Source organism: Dendroctonus ponderosae, unplaced genomic scaffold (assembly GCF_020466585.1).
Source record: "Dendroctonus ponderosae isolate FM_Combo_2020 unplaced genomic scaffold, Dpon_F_20191213v2 Dpon_F_20191213_10, whole genome shotgun sequence".
In the NCBI taxonomy this organism is placed as follows: domain Eukaryota; kingdom Metazoa; phylum Arthropoda; class Insecta; order Coleoptera; family Curculionidae; genus Dendroctonus; species Dendroctonus ponderosae.
The window spans coordinates 1,794,373-1,807,968 of NW_026017111.1; the positions used below are offsets into that span (position 1 = coordinate 1,794,373).

Here is a 13,596-nt window from a genome sequence, read left to right on the forward strand (position 1 = left end):
AACAACGTGAGTGAGGAAATTCGAGTAGTTTTGACCCAGAAAGCGAAATTTGAATATCAGACACTTAGGTGCAAGATTATTCCAAAATTCCATGTCTTCCGTCCCGTTTTTGCTCATTTCTCAGAGGCAAAATGAGCAAGAACGCTCATTTGTACATCATTCTAGACAGAAATAAATGACCTTTTAAGAAAGTGAACCATGGATGGGGAAATGTTGGCAGTTTTCTCAAAAAATGTTTGAATTCGGGAAGTTTTAGATTTGAGTGGTTTTTTTCTTGAGTTGCAAAATCCACTTGAACCACTGCTTTTTTCGAGGTTTCTCAAGAACCATTCGAGCCAGATAATTCGTTTTGGCACCGTTGGATAGAGAATTGAATGGGGGGGGGGGTCATGACCCTCATGACCCCCCTTGGGTCCGCCCTTGGCCAAATTATTGGCCAATAAATCTGGAAAGTGCGTACCGGCATAACCACCTCTTGAAATGACAAACATTATGTATAAATGTTATCACAAAATGCCAACAAAATGGCCTCGATTTGCATAAAAATTCCATTTAGGCACTTTGTTAGTAGAACAGCCACAAAACCAAATCGACAAAAAATAAAATAAAATAATAACCTGATCGCCGCCCACCACAGTACTAGTAGTCTTAACTTCCTGAGTGACCGTTCGCTGCTCCTGTCTGGTGGCGCTGCTGGTCATAGAGTGCGCCACTGTCTTCTCCTCGAGCTGCTGCGTTTTGGCGTTAGTGCCCAAGTCTTCGTGCGTTGTTGCCGTTCGGGTGGTGACAGCGCGGGCTGTTATGTAGGGCGAGGTGCCATCCTCTGTCAGTGGCGTATCGGCCTAAATGTGTCGGGTAACAAAGCAAATAGAAAACGGAACCAAACAAAATAAATAATAATAAATCAAGCGAAAGATATCAAAAAAATATTTCGAAATTGGTAAAAAATACTGGGTGTTTGAATAATTATTGACGATCAAGCAACCACAGTTGCATAAAATTAAACAAGCAGTGGGCAAAGAAAACTAAAGAGAATAAAGAACAGAAACATCAACAGGAGGCTTAACTGAAAAGTGTGAAGAAATCACTAGACGGTATTAAACTCGAGTCGAAATAATAAAAAAACTCACCTTGTTCACGTGGGTGGACACCTTTATCTCGCCAGTTCGTCCATCAGCAACGCGTTCCTCAACGTTCTGAGTGACGCCGTCTTTGTCCTTCGTGATAATCTGCTTAGTGGTAGTTTTAACAATGACCGGTGTAGAGGCGCTGCCCGCAACTCCCTTGGCCCCCTTGGATAAATTAAGGCTCGGCAATTCCTTCAGACTTTCTGAAGCGTACTCGTGAAGATCGTCCTCACTGGATTCGTCCTCGCCGTCTTTGAGGTAGGTTTTGACGCGCACCTTCGAGTCTTTGAGGTCGGTGAAGTGGCTGGGATCAATCTGCGCATAGTTGAGGATCAGTTCCCCTGTAATGGGGTCTCTGAGCGCAGTCTCTGGATCGATATCGCCAGTTTGAGGATCAATGTGACCCCACTCAGTGTGAATCTTCCCGGTAACTGGATCAATTTCGCCAGATAGAGTGAGGACTTGAGTGATTTTGGTGTTCGCACTCAACACTAAAGGATCGTTGCTGTCGACCTGCACAATTTTGCCAGTCTTCGGATCGACCATACTGTATATGTAAACGGTCTGAGTGGTCACGTTGATGATTCGTCCAGTTCTCTCGTCGAATTGACAGTCTTTCGGGTCAATCTCCTTCACTTTGCCTGTCGGGTCGTTTTGGGTGATCAAGTAGATTCGGACAATCACCATTTTGCCGGTTCGAGGATCAATTTTACCGTACTTGGTGTAAATCTGTCCAGAAGCTGGATCAATTTCAGAGGCCGAGTACAGCGGAGCTCCAGTTTCATCCACTTGATTGGTCCTGGTGAAGATTTGACTAGTTTCCGGGACGACTTTCGCGGTGTTTTCATCAACTTTGGACATTCGCTGAATGTTTCCAGTTTTCGGATCAATATAACCGTACACAGCAGTCACATACCCGGTGGTCGGGTCCACATTGCCACTAGTGTAAACATCCTCCCTACTAACAGGATCATTATAGTCAAAGACCCAGATCTGGTTGGATTTGGTGTCGATCCTCACAGACTTCGAGTCGCGCTTCACTATCTCCCCTTTCTCATTCACTTTGGGGTCAGTGATCAAAATCCCCACCAGTCTTCCGTAGTTGGGGTCCGGTTTTCCCGTCTTCGGATTAGTGTAGTTGCCTTTAAATAGAATCTGGCCGGTTGTGGGGTCGACCACGCCCTGCTTGACCTCATGCTTGCCACTCTTCGGATCTATGTGAGTGAGAGTGGCGTTCACTGGATCGATTTGCCCATACTTGGTGTCGATTCTATTGGTGGCCGGGTTGTAGAGGCCGTTTGAGACCTCAGCTACAGCATTTTTAGAGTCGATCACGTTCTTTTTTGGGTCGACTTTGCCCACGAAAGTCAACACTTGCACTTCTGGATCCACTTCTGGGCCCAGCCTGATCACCTGCACCAACTGGGGGTTGACGGAGTCGGTTTTCGGGTCTTTGACCCCAGTGGGGACAATAATATTTCCCTCAGAGTCCACTTGAATAGCTCTCACGTCGGTTTTACCACTTTGAGGGTCTGTGCTGGTGATCGTCAGCAGTTTCAAGTTGATCACGCCATATTTCGTTTCAATTTCCCCAGTAGCTGACACTTTTTTGCCCTTGCTGTTCTCGATTTGCCCGCTGTTCAGGTCAATGCTTCCGGTCTTCGGATCCACCTTGGTGGTGATTGTGGTTATTTCAATGACTGGATCATTTTGCCCGGCAATGCTGATAATCTGTCCCAGACCGCTGTCGATTTTCCCGGTCTTGGGATCGACCACTCCGGAGGACAGAATGATCTGCCCATTGGCGTCATTGATCTGGGCAAGTCTGGCATCGACTTTCCCAGTCTTCTGATCATTGATGATCACTTTTCCATTCTTCGGATCGATCAGCCCATACTTCGACTCAATAATCCCAGTCTCCGGGTTGAGAAGAGCAGTCGACTGTTCGATCTGGCCCTTTTCCAGATCGGCCTTGCCAGTTTTCGGATCGATCCTCGTGGTGATCACCGTGATTTTGATCATGCGCTTCTTGGGAGTGGGAGCGGCTCGCGGATCTTGCGCTTGTTTCAGCCCCACCACCGAAAACACCTGTCCTAGATTGGGGTCCGGTTTTCCAGTTTGGGGGTCCACCACCGGGCCCCCATTGATGATTATCTGCTCGGTGGATTCGTCCACTTTTCCGGGAATTATTCCCCTTTGGCCCGTGAGGGGATTGTTGGAGATTAGGGAGCCTGTAGTGGCATCCACTTGGCCATACTTGGTTTCGATGAAACCAGTGGCGGGATCAACGTATCCGGTTAGATGTTCCACCGTTCCATTCTCCGTATCGACTGTGCCAGTTTTCGGGTCCTTCCTGCCGGTGATCACCATGATCTTCACAATGCGGTTCTTGGCAATGGGGTGCAAAACTCCCGTCACCACCTCCTTGATGGGGGTGCCCACACTTTGCGATGTGATCAGCCTTTGGGGCGACTTCGGCTTGAGCTCTGCAGCTGGCTGCAGCAGCTCCTTTTCCGACGGTTGCTGAGAGGCAACTGGATCAATGGTCGGCTCAGTAATATGCACTGATACAGCCCGGCCAAGGTCTTTATCGACCTTTCCTGTTTTGGGATTGACAAACCCTCCCTTGAACACCAGCTCGCCAGTGTTGGGCTCAATGTGCCCCACTCTGGTATCGGACTTGCCCGTCTTCGGATCAATGATGGTGAGCGTTTCATTGACTGGATCCAGATGGCCGTACTTCGTGTAAATTTTGTTTTTATCCGGATCGTACAGGCCAGGCGACGATTCCGGCACGGCGTTTTTGGAATCGATGGTGTTCTTTTTGCTGTCGACTTTGCCGACGAACGTCCTGATCTCGATCTCCGGATCGACCTCAGGGCCAATCTGGATCAGCTGCACCATATTGGGGTCCGCTTTATGGGTCTTGGGGTCCACCACTCCGGATGAAACAATGATGTTATCGTCTTTATCCACACTAATGGGCCTGTCTTGCACGATGTTGCTCTTGGGGTCGCGGGTGTAGATTCGCATCAGCTTCAAGTTAACGGTGCCCTGCTTGGTTACGATTTCCCCAGTTTCGGGAATAATTTTCCCGTTGGTTACCTCCGTTCTGGAGTGGTTGAGGTCGATCTTACCGGCAGCATCTTTCTTTGCGGTCACAGTGGTGATAACCACTGCCGGATGTTGCGGATCGACAACGTTGATCACTTGGGAGAGATTGGAGTCGACTTTTCCAGTTTTCGGGTCCACAACGTTGTCGCTGATGAAGATTTGCCCGGTGTTTTCGTCCAGTTTAATGGGAGTGACTGTAGTTTTGCCAGCCTTGTCCTTTTGAACCACTTTGCAGTTCTGCGGGTCGATTTTTCCATACTTTGACTCAATAAGGCCACTCACTGGCTCCACTGTGGCGGTCAGTTTTTCAACTGTGCCCTTTTCCGTGTCAATTTTCCCGGTTTTCGGGTCCTTTTTGCTGGTGATCACCAAAATCTTAATAACCCTCTTCTTGGGAACCGGATGACTCGGCAACGCGTACTTCACAGGGGTTTTGGGCTCCGTCGAAGTGCCATAGTCTCCAACCACTGTGATAACTTGGCCTAGATTGGGGTCTTTTTTGCCGGTTTTCGGATCAATCACCGGCCCACTGGCCAGGATGATTTGGCCGGAAACTGGATCGATTTGCCCTTGGACGGTCTCCTGTTTTCCTGTTGCCGGATCGGTGATAACAACGGCGCCTTTGCGGGGATCGATTAATCCATATTTTGAGTCGATTTCGCCAGACGGATGCAGAATGCCAGCCGACTGGTCCACATGGCCGTTTTCCAGGTCCAAATATCCAGACTTTGGGTCTCGTTTGGCTGTTATCACCAACAGCTTGATCACCTTGTTCTTGTCTTTGGGCGAAACTGCTGCTACAACTGCGGATGGTTTCGGGGGGATTTTGACTGGAGCGACTGGAATTGGGCGTTTCGCCGCCACACTGGGGTCTGCTTGGGGTTCTTTGAGGGCGATTCTCAATGTCCTGCCATAGGAATTGTCCAGTTTGTGGGTTTTCGGGTTGAGTAAGCCTCGGAACAGCACTTCGCCAGTGGCGGCATCTCGCTGGCCTTGCTTTAGCTCGGTTTTGTTGGATTTTGGATCGGTCACGGTCAAGGTTTCCTGCACGGGATCGAAAACGCCATATTTCGTGTAAACCTTGTTTGTTGCCGGATCGTACAGGCCGGTTGATTGTTCGGCAGGCGTGAGCGTTTTGGGGTCCAACCCCTTCTTGTCCACCTTGCCGGCTACAGATGTCACCACCACTTCCGGATCCAGCTCTTCGCCCACTTGCAAAATCTGACTAAGATTGTCGTCCCGCAATCCCGATTTCGGATCTACCACTCCTGATAGAACAATCACGTTGCCGTTGGCATCGAACTGCACTGGATGCTCTTCCAGTTTGCCGCTCTTCGGGTCTTTGGAGCTGATGGTGCTGCGCTTCGCGTCAACAGTGCCGTACTTGGTGACCAAAACTGCTTTCTTAGCCTCGATTTTCCCGTTCGTTGTTTCTTTGTGGGCCTGCGTGGGGTCCAGCTGGCCGCTTCGCGGGTCTCTCTTGGCTGTAACGGCTGTAACCGGGACCACTGAGTCCCCATGATCGCCCACCTTGATCAATTGCCCCAGAGATGGGTCTGGTTTGCTCGTCTTAGGATCAACCACTCCCTCTTCAATCACGAACTGATTGAGGCTGTCATCCACTTTAATGGGGCGCGACTCCAGTTTTCCACTCTTCGGGTCCCTGTGGGTGATTCTCCTGCTTGCTGGCTCGATTGTGCCGTACTTGGTTTCAATGGTCCCGCTCTTGGGATCGAGAATCGCGTCCAACGTCTCAACGTGCCCCTTTTCGGCCTCAATCCGCCCACTCTTCGGGTCCTTCTTTGCCGTGGTGACAGTTACCTTGACAATGCGCTTCTTCGGCACGCCGTTGAGCGCATTTCTAGTTTGCGGATCAGAGCCATTGATAGATATGATCTGGCTCAGGGCTGCGGATTTTTTGCCCGTCTTCGGATCAATGACTGAGCCCGAGATGATGAGGATTTGCTTGGTGACCGGGTCGATGTGGCCTTGGACGACTTCCTTTTGGCCTTGCACTGGATCCGTGATGATTACTGTGCCGTTTGATGGGTCGATAAGACCATATTTGCAGTCAATCAAGCCGGAATTAACATTCTGTTGGCCCACGGTGCCTTCAGAGGAAGCGTGCTCTAAATCAATGCGTCCGGTTTTGGGGTCTCTTGGCCCAGTGACAACCAACAGCTTAATAGGGCGCGTTTTGCCTGCTCCTGCAATGGCTGGCGCATTGGGCTCTTTCTCATACTGCTCACCTGCTATAAAGGCCGCACTGTCCGCCTTGGGATCCTGTTTCTTCAGCTTATCAATTTCACCAGGAGCGTAGTTAAAGGCGGTAGCCGTCGCCCTTTTAGTGGACGGCGATTGTTGGCTTTCGGGATCGCTTCTGGAGCTCGAAGGCGACCGCTGATTTTCGTAGCTGAAGCCCTGAGTGTACGGTTTTCTGGGGCTTGCTTGATTTTCGGCCGCTTCGTAGTCATACTCCTTGGTGTAGCCAGGGAGCTGCGGCGAGCCGGTCGGCTCCTGCGCCTTTTCCGCCACTTTTTCCTTCTCCTTCTTATCTTTCGGGGATTTGTCCTTGTGCTTGTTGCCGAATAGGAAGCCGGGGCTCTAATGGTGGGAGAAAGCAAAGTCACATGCTTACTACATGCACAAAACTACTCTTACTAAACTAATAAATCTATTTCGAGATAGCTTATTACACCCTTGCATAAAGACAAAAGTCTGCTTTTTTGTACACAATTGCTAAAGTTCGTGCATTTTCAGATTGTATTCAAAGGCAGACTACAACTTTTTACACTAGCAAACGAAATGTTCAATTAAGGTGAGCACGCATTTGTATTGTTCGCATCTGTACGGCAGAAACGAACAACTAAAAATACATATTTGCACATCAAATGCGCGCTTTCCTTCAGACCAGCTGCCCAAAAAACTTACCTTGGCCCTCTTGTCTTTGGGAGTGCTCTCGCTCTCATTGCTGGAATTGAGCTGATCCAGATCTCCGCCATTCTGCAAGTTGTTGCTCGGATCTTCTTTGTCCTTTTTCTTCTGGCCAAACAGACCTCCGGCCGGCAGTACAGCAACACCTCCGATAGGTTTCTGGGCAAGCACAAAATCTCCATTAAAAACCCCGCGTTTCTGGTGTTTGATTGAAAAAGTTGAAAGCCCTAAGCAATACTACTACATGAAGACACGCAGAAAAGATGAAGCACACGCACACAAGAGGTTACTAGTAATTAGGCAACAACATACCGCTGCTGCGTATTGCTATGCTTATTTAGTAGAATTATCAGTAGATGAAATTAGACACGATTTAAGACTTTAAAAGGCATAAACGGCAAAGAAAAATACAAAGTTTATGAATACATAAAATGTCGCAAACTTTTTAAATGCCTCGCGACATTTCTAGTGTTTATCGAAAACAAATGCTACAGCCAAAGCACTTCCTACCAGTTGTACATGTTAAGCAAAAACAGATTCTTCATTAGAGTTGGGAATAATCGAAGAAGACGAATTAAGTCGTTGAAACAAAACAGATCTACTAAGCTCTAAAACTAAGTCTGAGATCATCGTAGACAAAAAGTAGCAATATACAGCAGACGAGAAGGGGCGCTTCAAAGACCAACTAGTTTGCATTAATGGAAGAAACACTTCCTCAGCTAGAAAGTGAATTGCGGGTCTCAAGAACGCCCCTTGATTTAAAAAGTGATTTTTCAAACACCTTCTGGGACTTATCGGCATCGTATTCTCCTTCCACAGAGCTCGCGGTGCTTCCGGATCTCACAGAACCGCAACTGAGTTTTCGGCCATGCTGAGGTGCCAACAAACACAATGGTTGATATGAGGTGAGGGTTACAATGAGTGATTTTTCGGGTAAATATCAATAGCAAACTGGACAGTGAGCAATCAAGTCTCACTCAATTTTTCATTTTTCAGTTAGTAATGAGGGAATGATCGTACAAGATGTTACCATTTAATATTTTCAATTCGTTAAAAGTTAGCGGGTGACCCAAAATGGGCGTCTCCCTGTTAAGAATTTAGCGCCTTATTCAAACAACACCCTTGGCCCTAAAAAGCAGCAAAAAATGCGTCTGGGCTCAATTACCTTCTCTTTTTCCTTTCGTTCCTTCGGTGACTTCACTTTAGCCGGAGTCTGATTGTCCACGTCGGGAATATGATCCGGAGGATGAGACATTGTGTGTCGTTTGTTCGCTTCATTGTATTCATCATCAGGAATCACCCCGCTCAACGCTGAAAAAACCAAACATGGCACTCAAATCTGAGTGCTTCCGCCTTAAAATGCTCAACTTACGATCCATACTTCTTGAAGTGAGCCGCTTGCCAGTGAGGGATCGTTCAAATTGAGGCGCTGGTCGCTCAATTGGAGTTTTTCTGGTCTCGTAATGGGTTCGACCGGAATATCTATAAACAAAGGAAACTTTAGCCCCATTTGTGAGTTGGAGCTAAAATACTTACCTAAACTTAGAGCCCAAGCGAGGAAATAGTGAGTTGCGCTGATTCACCTCTGGCGACATGAGCCTGAAGAAAGTGTGGTGTTCCACGCAGGTCTTCCAGAGCTTTTTCGCGGCCCGATGATTGGCCAGCTTGAAACCAATGGTGGACTCGAACTGCTCGAACTCACCCGGACGTATTTTGATGTAGAAATTGTGGCGCTTGTAGCTGATTTTCAGAATTTTTGGCCAAGCAAACCGGTTGATGCGCAACCTGTCGCGATAAACCAACAGGCCGGAAGCACAAACTCCTGAAAATTAACACCGCAAATCAGTAGGGATTCACTAATAAAACTACCAGCAGTAGCACATACCCAGCATAATGTCCACGCCTTCCGAGTCTTTAGCAGAATGAAGGTCCACGCCATACATGGCGAGCTTTTTCCCGTTTTCCAAGTAATGAAGCTCGGCTTCGGCCGGAGTTTGTCCTCTGGAAACACGCACTAGTTTAGCGTTTGAGTGCAAAAAAAACTAAAAGGACTTACTTGTGCGTTTTGTGCAATTCGCAGACTTTATCCTCCAGGTCTTGGTTCTGACTGGGCGCAATCTTGAAGTCTTTGAGATAGTTGCGGGGCATCGTTTCTGGATCATAGTCGCCCAGCTCCGATTGGGCCAAATAAGAGCCCAATAGAGCGTGCGTCACGAAGGAGCAAGGCAACCGCGAATTGAGAATGTCGTTACGGATTTGGAGGCAAAGTTGGTATCTGAAAATCGCCTCAAACCAATACAGTCTCAATAACAAGGCACCAAACGCTTGAGCGGGACGTCATCACAACTAGACCATTTCGGCTGTTTCAAGCAAGTTTCAATTAGAAGTAGCGGAAAAGATTGTTCCTTTGTAAATAATTTAACGGCTTCTACTGTTGAAGTAGTGAGTTTAGGCAAGATTTTGGGCCGAAAGACGTGCACTTTGCGAACGAACGAAACCATCGCTCGTAAATAATCATTAACTGCTTTGGTCACCCGCTCAATGCATTCTTGACCGGCTTAAAACCGGCCTACATGGTCCGACGTCATCAAACTTAGCCCTTAGGCCTTATTATCAGGACGGTATTGATCAATCATCATCCCAGCGCTCAAAGACTCACCTAGTTATGTCTTCCTGTAGCTGAGCAGGATCGGGCGGATAGAATTTCACTTCGAAACTGAACTTCCAAGGTTCATCTGAAACAAACCATTTTATTATCAAGAGGACTTTCGAGGTATTGGTTGGAAAGTGGTGAGTTCTTCGAGCTTTTAGGCCGAAACACCAGGCAGAACCAGTTTCAAGCCATTTTATTATCCAATTGATTCAACTTACTTTTCATGAACTTGGCTATTCTCTTGTCCAGTTCTAGCCAATTTCTTGGGTCGTACCGGTCGGCGTATACCAAGCCAAAGTAGTCTTTTTCGATCAGGTTGATCGCCTCGCATACTTTATCCAGCAGGTCTCTGCCTTTCGCTTTTCTCTGCAAATGGTTTTGCCATGCAAATCCAACTTTCTGTCTTTTTTCCCCTATCTACTTACATCGATATTCAAAGTCAGAACTGACCCATCAAGCATGGTGATTTCGGTCCACTCGAATAGACCATTTTTGCCGCTTTTAACGTCCTTTTTAGCTGGCGAAGCTTCACTATCAATAGTCATTTTCTTCTCTTCGGGCATGGTCGCCTAATGTTCTGCAACAAAAATGATTCATATAGTTTTCAGCGCAGATGATAGAAATATGAATGTCAAATCAAGGTGCAAACAATCAAAGGACTTAAGTGGCGCGAACACAATTTGCCACAATTTAGAACAAATTTAAACGCCGGCTTAATGTCAATAGCGGCATTAATTACTATTGCCGTTCAGTGTTGGATCGGATTTCAAAACAGTGGCTGATGTTTTTCGTACAGAAATATCTCAAGTTGCGGTTTATTGCGGCAATTTGAAGCTATTTCAATACACTTTGTGCGTTACGCACGTATTGATTTGCTTGCAACAAACAACTATTAAAAAGTCAATCTATTTCAATGGATTCTCATACTGCAACAGCTGCCGAGAAAATATTTTTGCGTTAAATTTGCGAAAAATTTAGACCCGCTGTTCAAGAATCTTGTGTCTCCTCATTTGCCAACCGGTTGGTAGTTCAATGGTGAATCATTCCACATGATTCATATTCATTTGATATGAGTGGTGGTTTTTAAAAATGCAACTTTGCCTAATGACACTATCTTAAGTGTTTTTCTAATTGGCAAATAATGTTTAGGAGAAAATAGGTGCGATAACATGCGGCAGAGTCAAGCGATTAGTATTCAGGTGTTCAGTACCTGTTTACTGTTAGCAGCTCTTTTGATGAAAGCAGGCAGCATTTTATAATACGGGACAGTTAGTGACTTCAGGGAGCCTCGACTTGAAGCCATATTTAGTCGATTTGTCGAAGGAAATATTATATTTCTTATAACCTCTTATAGTATTGCGACTATTACAGTTGAACGTAAACTCGCACTTGGGAAAATTGTTTTAATTGCTGTTTCTCGACAGAGCAGGAGCGTTTTATGGGCCATGAAAGCAGCTGAAAACCCATTTGAAATAGTGAAATTGCTGGAGTTTGTCGCTGTGAGCCCTGTTAACCTTTCCAATTTTCGTGCTATTCCCAGAATGTCGAATCATTGGGATCTAGGTCAATTTTTTATTGGTTTCCGGCCGAAACATGGAATTTTGCATGTTGGAACTTTCCGTTTTTATAGCCGCAATTTGAAAACATAAAATAGAGTGGCAGAAAATTAAACGACTTTTTAATTTAGATTCAAGTTTGCCATATAAACACACGTTTATTGAACAAGAATACCATTTTAAAAATGCACAGTCCTGGTTAATCCAGAAATAATATCGATAAAATCAACTAGAGCATCGAAATCACATTAAATTACTTTACCTGTTGTTCACATTATCTGGAGTAAAACTAAATTTTCCAAAAATCATCCCCTCTGGCTGAGCTTGAGTTTGGCTTGGTATTTAATTATTCTCTATTATCAAAAACTGTGGGCGTATTTTTTTCATGCACATGTGGGCGAGCCCTTGGCAAATAATCCAGTGTGATACAAAGCGCCACACCCCTTAATCAACTGACAAAACCAATTTCGTTGGCACAATGAACGTAATTAGGACACACGATAAGTACGGCGGATAATCAACCTTGCATTCAAGCAATTTGGGCTTTACAGGAATTTTTAGTAAATAAACTGTTAATTAGTGAAAAAATCTCTATTGCTTTTGTAAAAGTTTCACTAACTAGGGAATTAACATGGAAACGTTCCATCACACAATTCGTGCCATATAAACAGTTGCAGAAACTCAATCAACTTGTACGCTGACGATAATTGCTTATTATTAGTCGTTTTTCTAGATCTTGGCAAGGCCTTTGACCCAATGCTCCGTGACTCAGCGCTTAAGGTACTTGCTACGCCTTGAAGACTGCGAACATTGCGGGTGAAAAGTGATTCGAARGAACAGAGAGAACAGTAATTGGGTCAGTGATATCTAAATGAGACAATTTTTACGCTGATATGAGAATAAAGAAAGCCATTGATACTATTGAAGAATTGATGCTTTTCGAGTTTTTAGCCCGTCGGCAGACTTTCGATCTTTCTCCACGGCTATACAATGTAATTGAAAAAAAGCCAAACAATTTTAGCGAAAMTATTTCAAGTCGCAAACGTATCAAGTTGGAACGCAGCAACACACARGTCATCGTGCATCTCTCAYAGACTGCGATGGGTGCGAGCGAGAGAACCGATGTTCGCTACGTTCCGGATTGGGAAAATTAGTTGAACTTAACAAAAATAGRATCGAACAAATATTAACAGATCAGTCCCATTTTCTGATTGTTTGCAAATGATCGTGTATCCAATTGTGTCTTGGGGCCACACATCAAATCGGCCCCGCTCTGTTCGGTTCGCATTGTCGTCAATATAAACTATTGGGTAWATGGTTGAAAATAAATMAGTATTAAGTATTTATAGTGCTATTGACATTGAACAGCGCGCTTTTGCACCAATCATCGATCATTACTTGCTCGTAAGGTCGTTCACAGCCAAACCTACACGCACCTTTTGATAATAAACAATCACAAAAAGGTCATTGTACAGGTGATTGCCCATCTATATGGATAAAAAATTGCGACATTCATGCAATATCGCAGTCATTCGCCGGTTCTGTTAACACGGTTTAAAGGAAAAAGAAAACAAATTTCCGGTCGTAAATGAATTGTTAGAAGTCCGCAATAATTAGGATACTTCGAGTAGAATCATCCGCACAACATGACGATTTTATCAGCCTAATGCGTTGTTTACACAATGATCAATTGGCCGAAGATACATTTCAGAAATGTCTAATCTTAATATTTATATAAACAAATTCGATTGGATAATAAATTCGTTTAAACATCTCGAATTGGCGGCTTATCCAGAATTAACTGCAAGCTTTATTTATAGATATTTGTAAACCAAACAGCTCAAGGACTATGCGATATTTAGCAGGAATACCGAAAACGTCGCTAGATATCGCAAACAAAAAACTTCTCAATTTCCAAAAACTGTATTTTCACAGAAATACTACCTATTCGGATCAAGCTAGAATTGTTGTGCTTGATATCGGTTACATTCTAAGAATAACGTCGCCAACAACTAAGTGAATAACTAACAAACGGCCGCTCATTATTCTCGAATTAGACTTAATCTGGACCTGCAAGGGTCAGTTCTATCATACAACTTAGGCTATTTATGTACTGATTGGGAGCAATTTGGTGTTATGATGCATTCAGGCTGTCTCAGAGCGTTAAAAATTGAGGTTTACTAAGAGACTATAATAAGAAGCAAAATGTTAA

The 13,596-nt window shown here is 45.2% G+C and overlaps 1 protein-coding gene across 3 annotated transcripts in view; it reads right to left on the reverse strand.

Moving 5' to 3' along the window:
* Window positions 1–13,596, reverse strand: part of LOC109542621 (protein 4.1 homolog) — a 20,809-nt gene that overhangs the window by 4,489 nt on the left and 2,724 nt on the right. For 2 of the 3 annotated variants that reach the window (XM_019911914.2, XM_019911912.2), the window contains exons 3-14: window positions 10,254–10,405; window positions 10,047–10,194; window positions 9,835–9,910; window positions 9,232–9,450; window positions 9,061–9,176; window positions 8,712–8,997; window positions 8,548–8,657; window positions 8,341–8,486; window positions 7,957–8,046; window positions 7,173–7,334; window positions 1,131–6,845; window positions 618–842 (exon numbers count right to left, since the gene is read on the reverse strand). In XM_019911914.2, the coding sequence (XP_019767473.2) occupies window positions 618–842; window positions 1,131–6,845; window positions 7,173–7,334; window positions 7,957–8,046; window positions 8,341–8,486; window positions 8,548–8,657; window positions 8,712–8,997; window positions 9,061–9,176; window positions 9,232–9,450; window positions 9,835–9,910; window positions 10,047–10,194; window positions 10,254–10,391 (7,431 nt within the window). In that variant the 5' untranslated portion in view covers window positions 10,392–10,405. The remainder of the gene's footprint in view (window positions 1–617; window positions 843–1,130; window positions 6,846–7,172; window positions 7,335–7,956; window positions 8,047–8,340; window positions 8,487–8,547; window positions 8,658–8,711; window positions 8,998–9,060; window positions 9,177–9,231; window positions 9,451–9,834; window positions 9,911–10,046; window positions 10,195–10,253; window positions 10,406–13,596) is intronic. The other variant, XM_019911913.2, reaches the window with a different exon arrangement.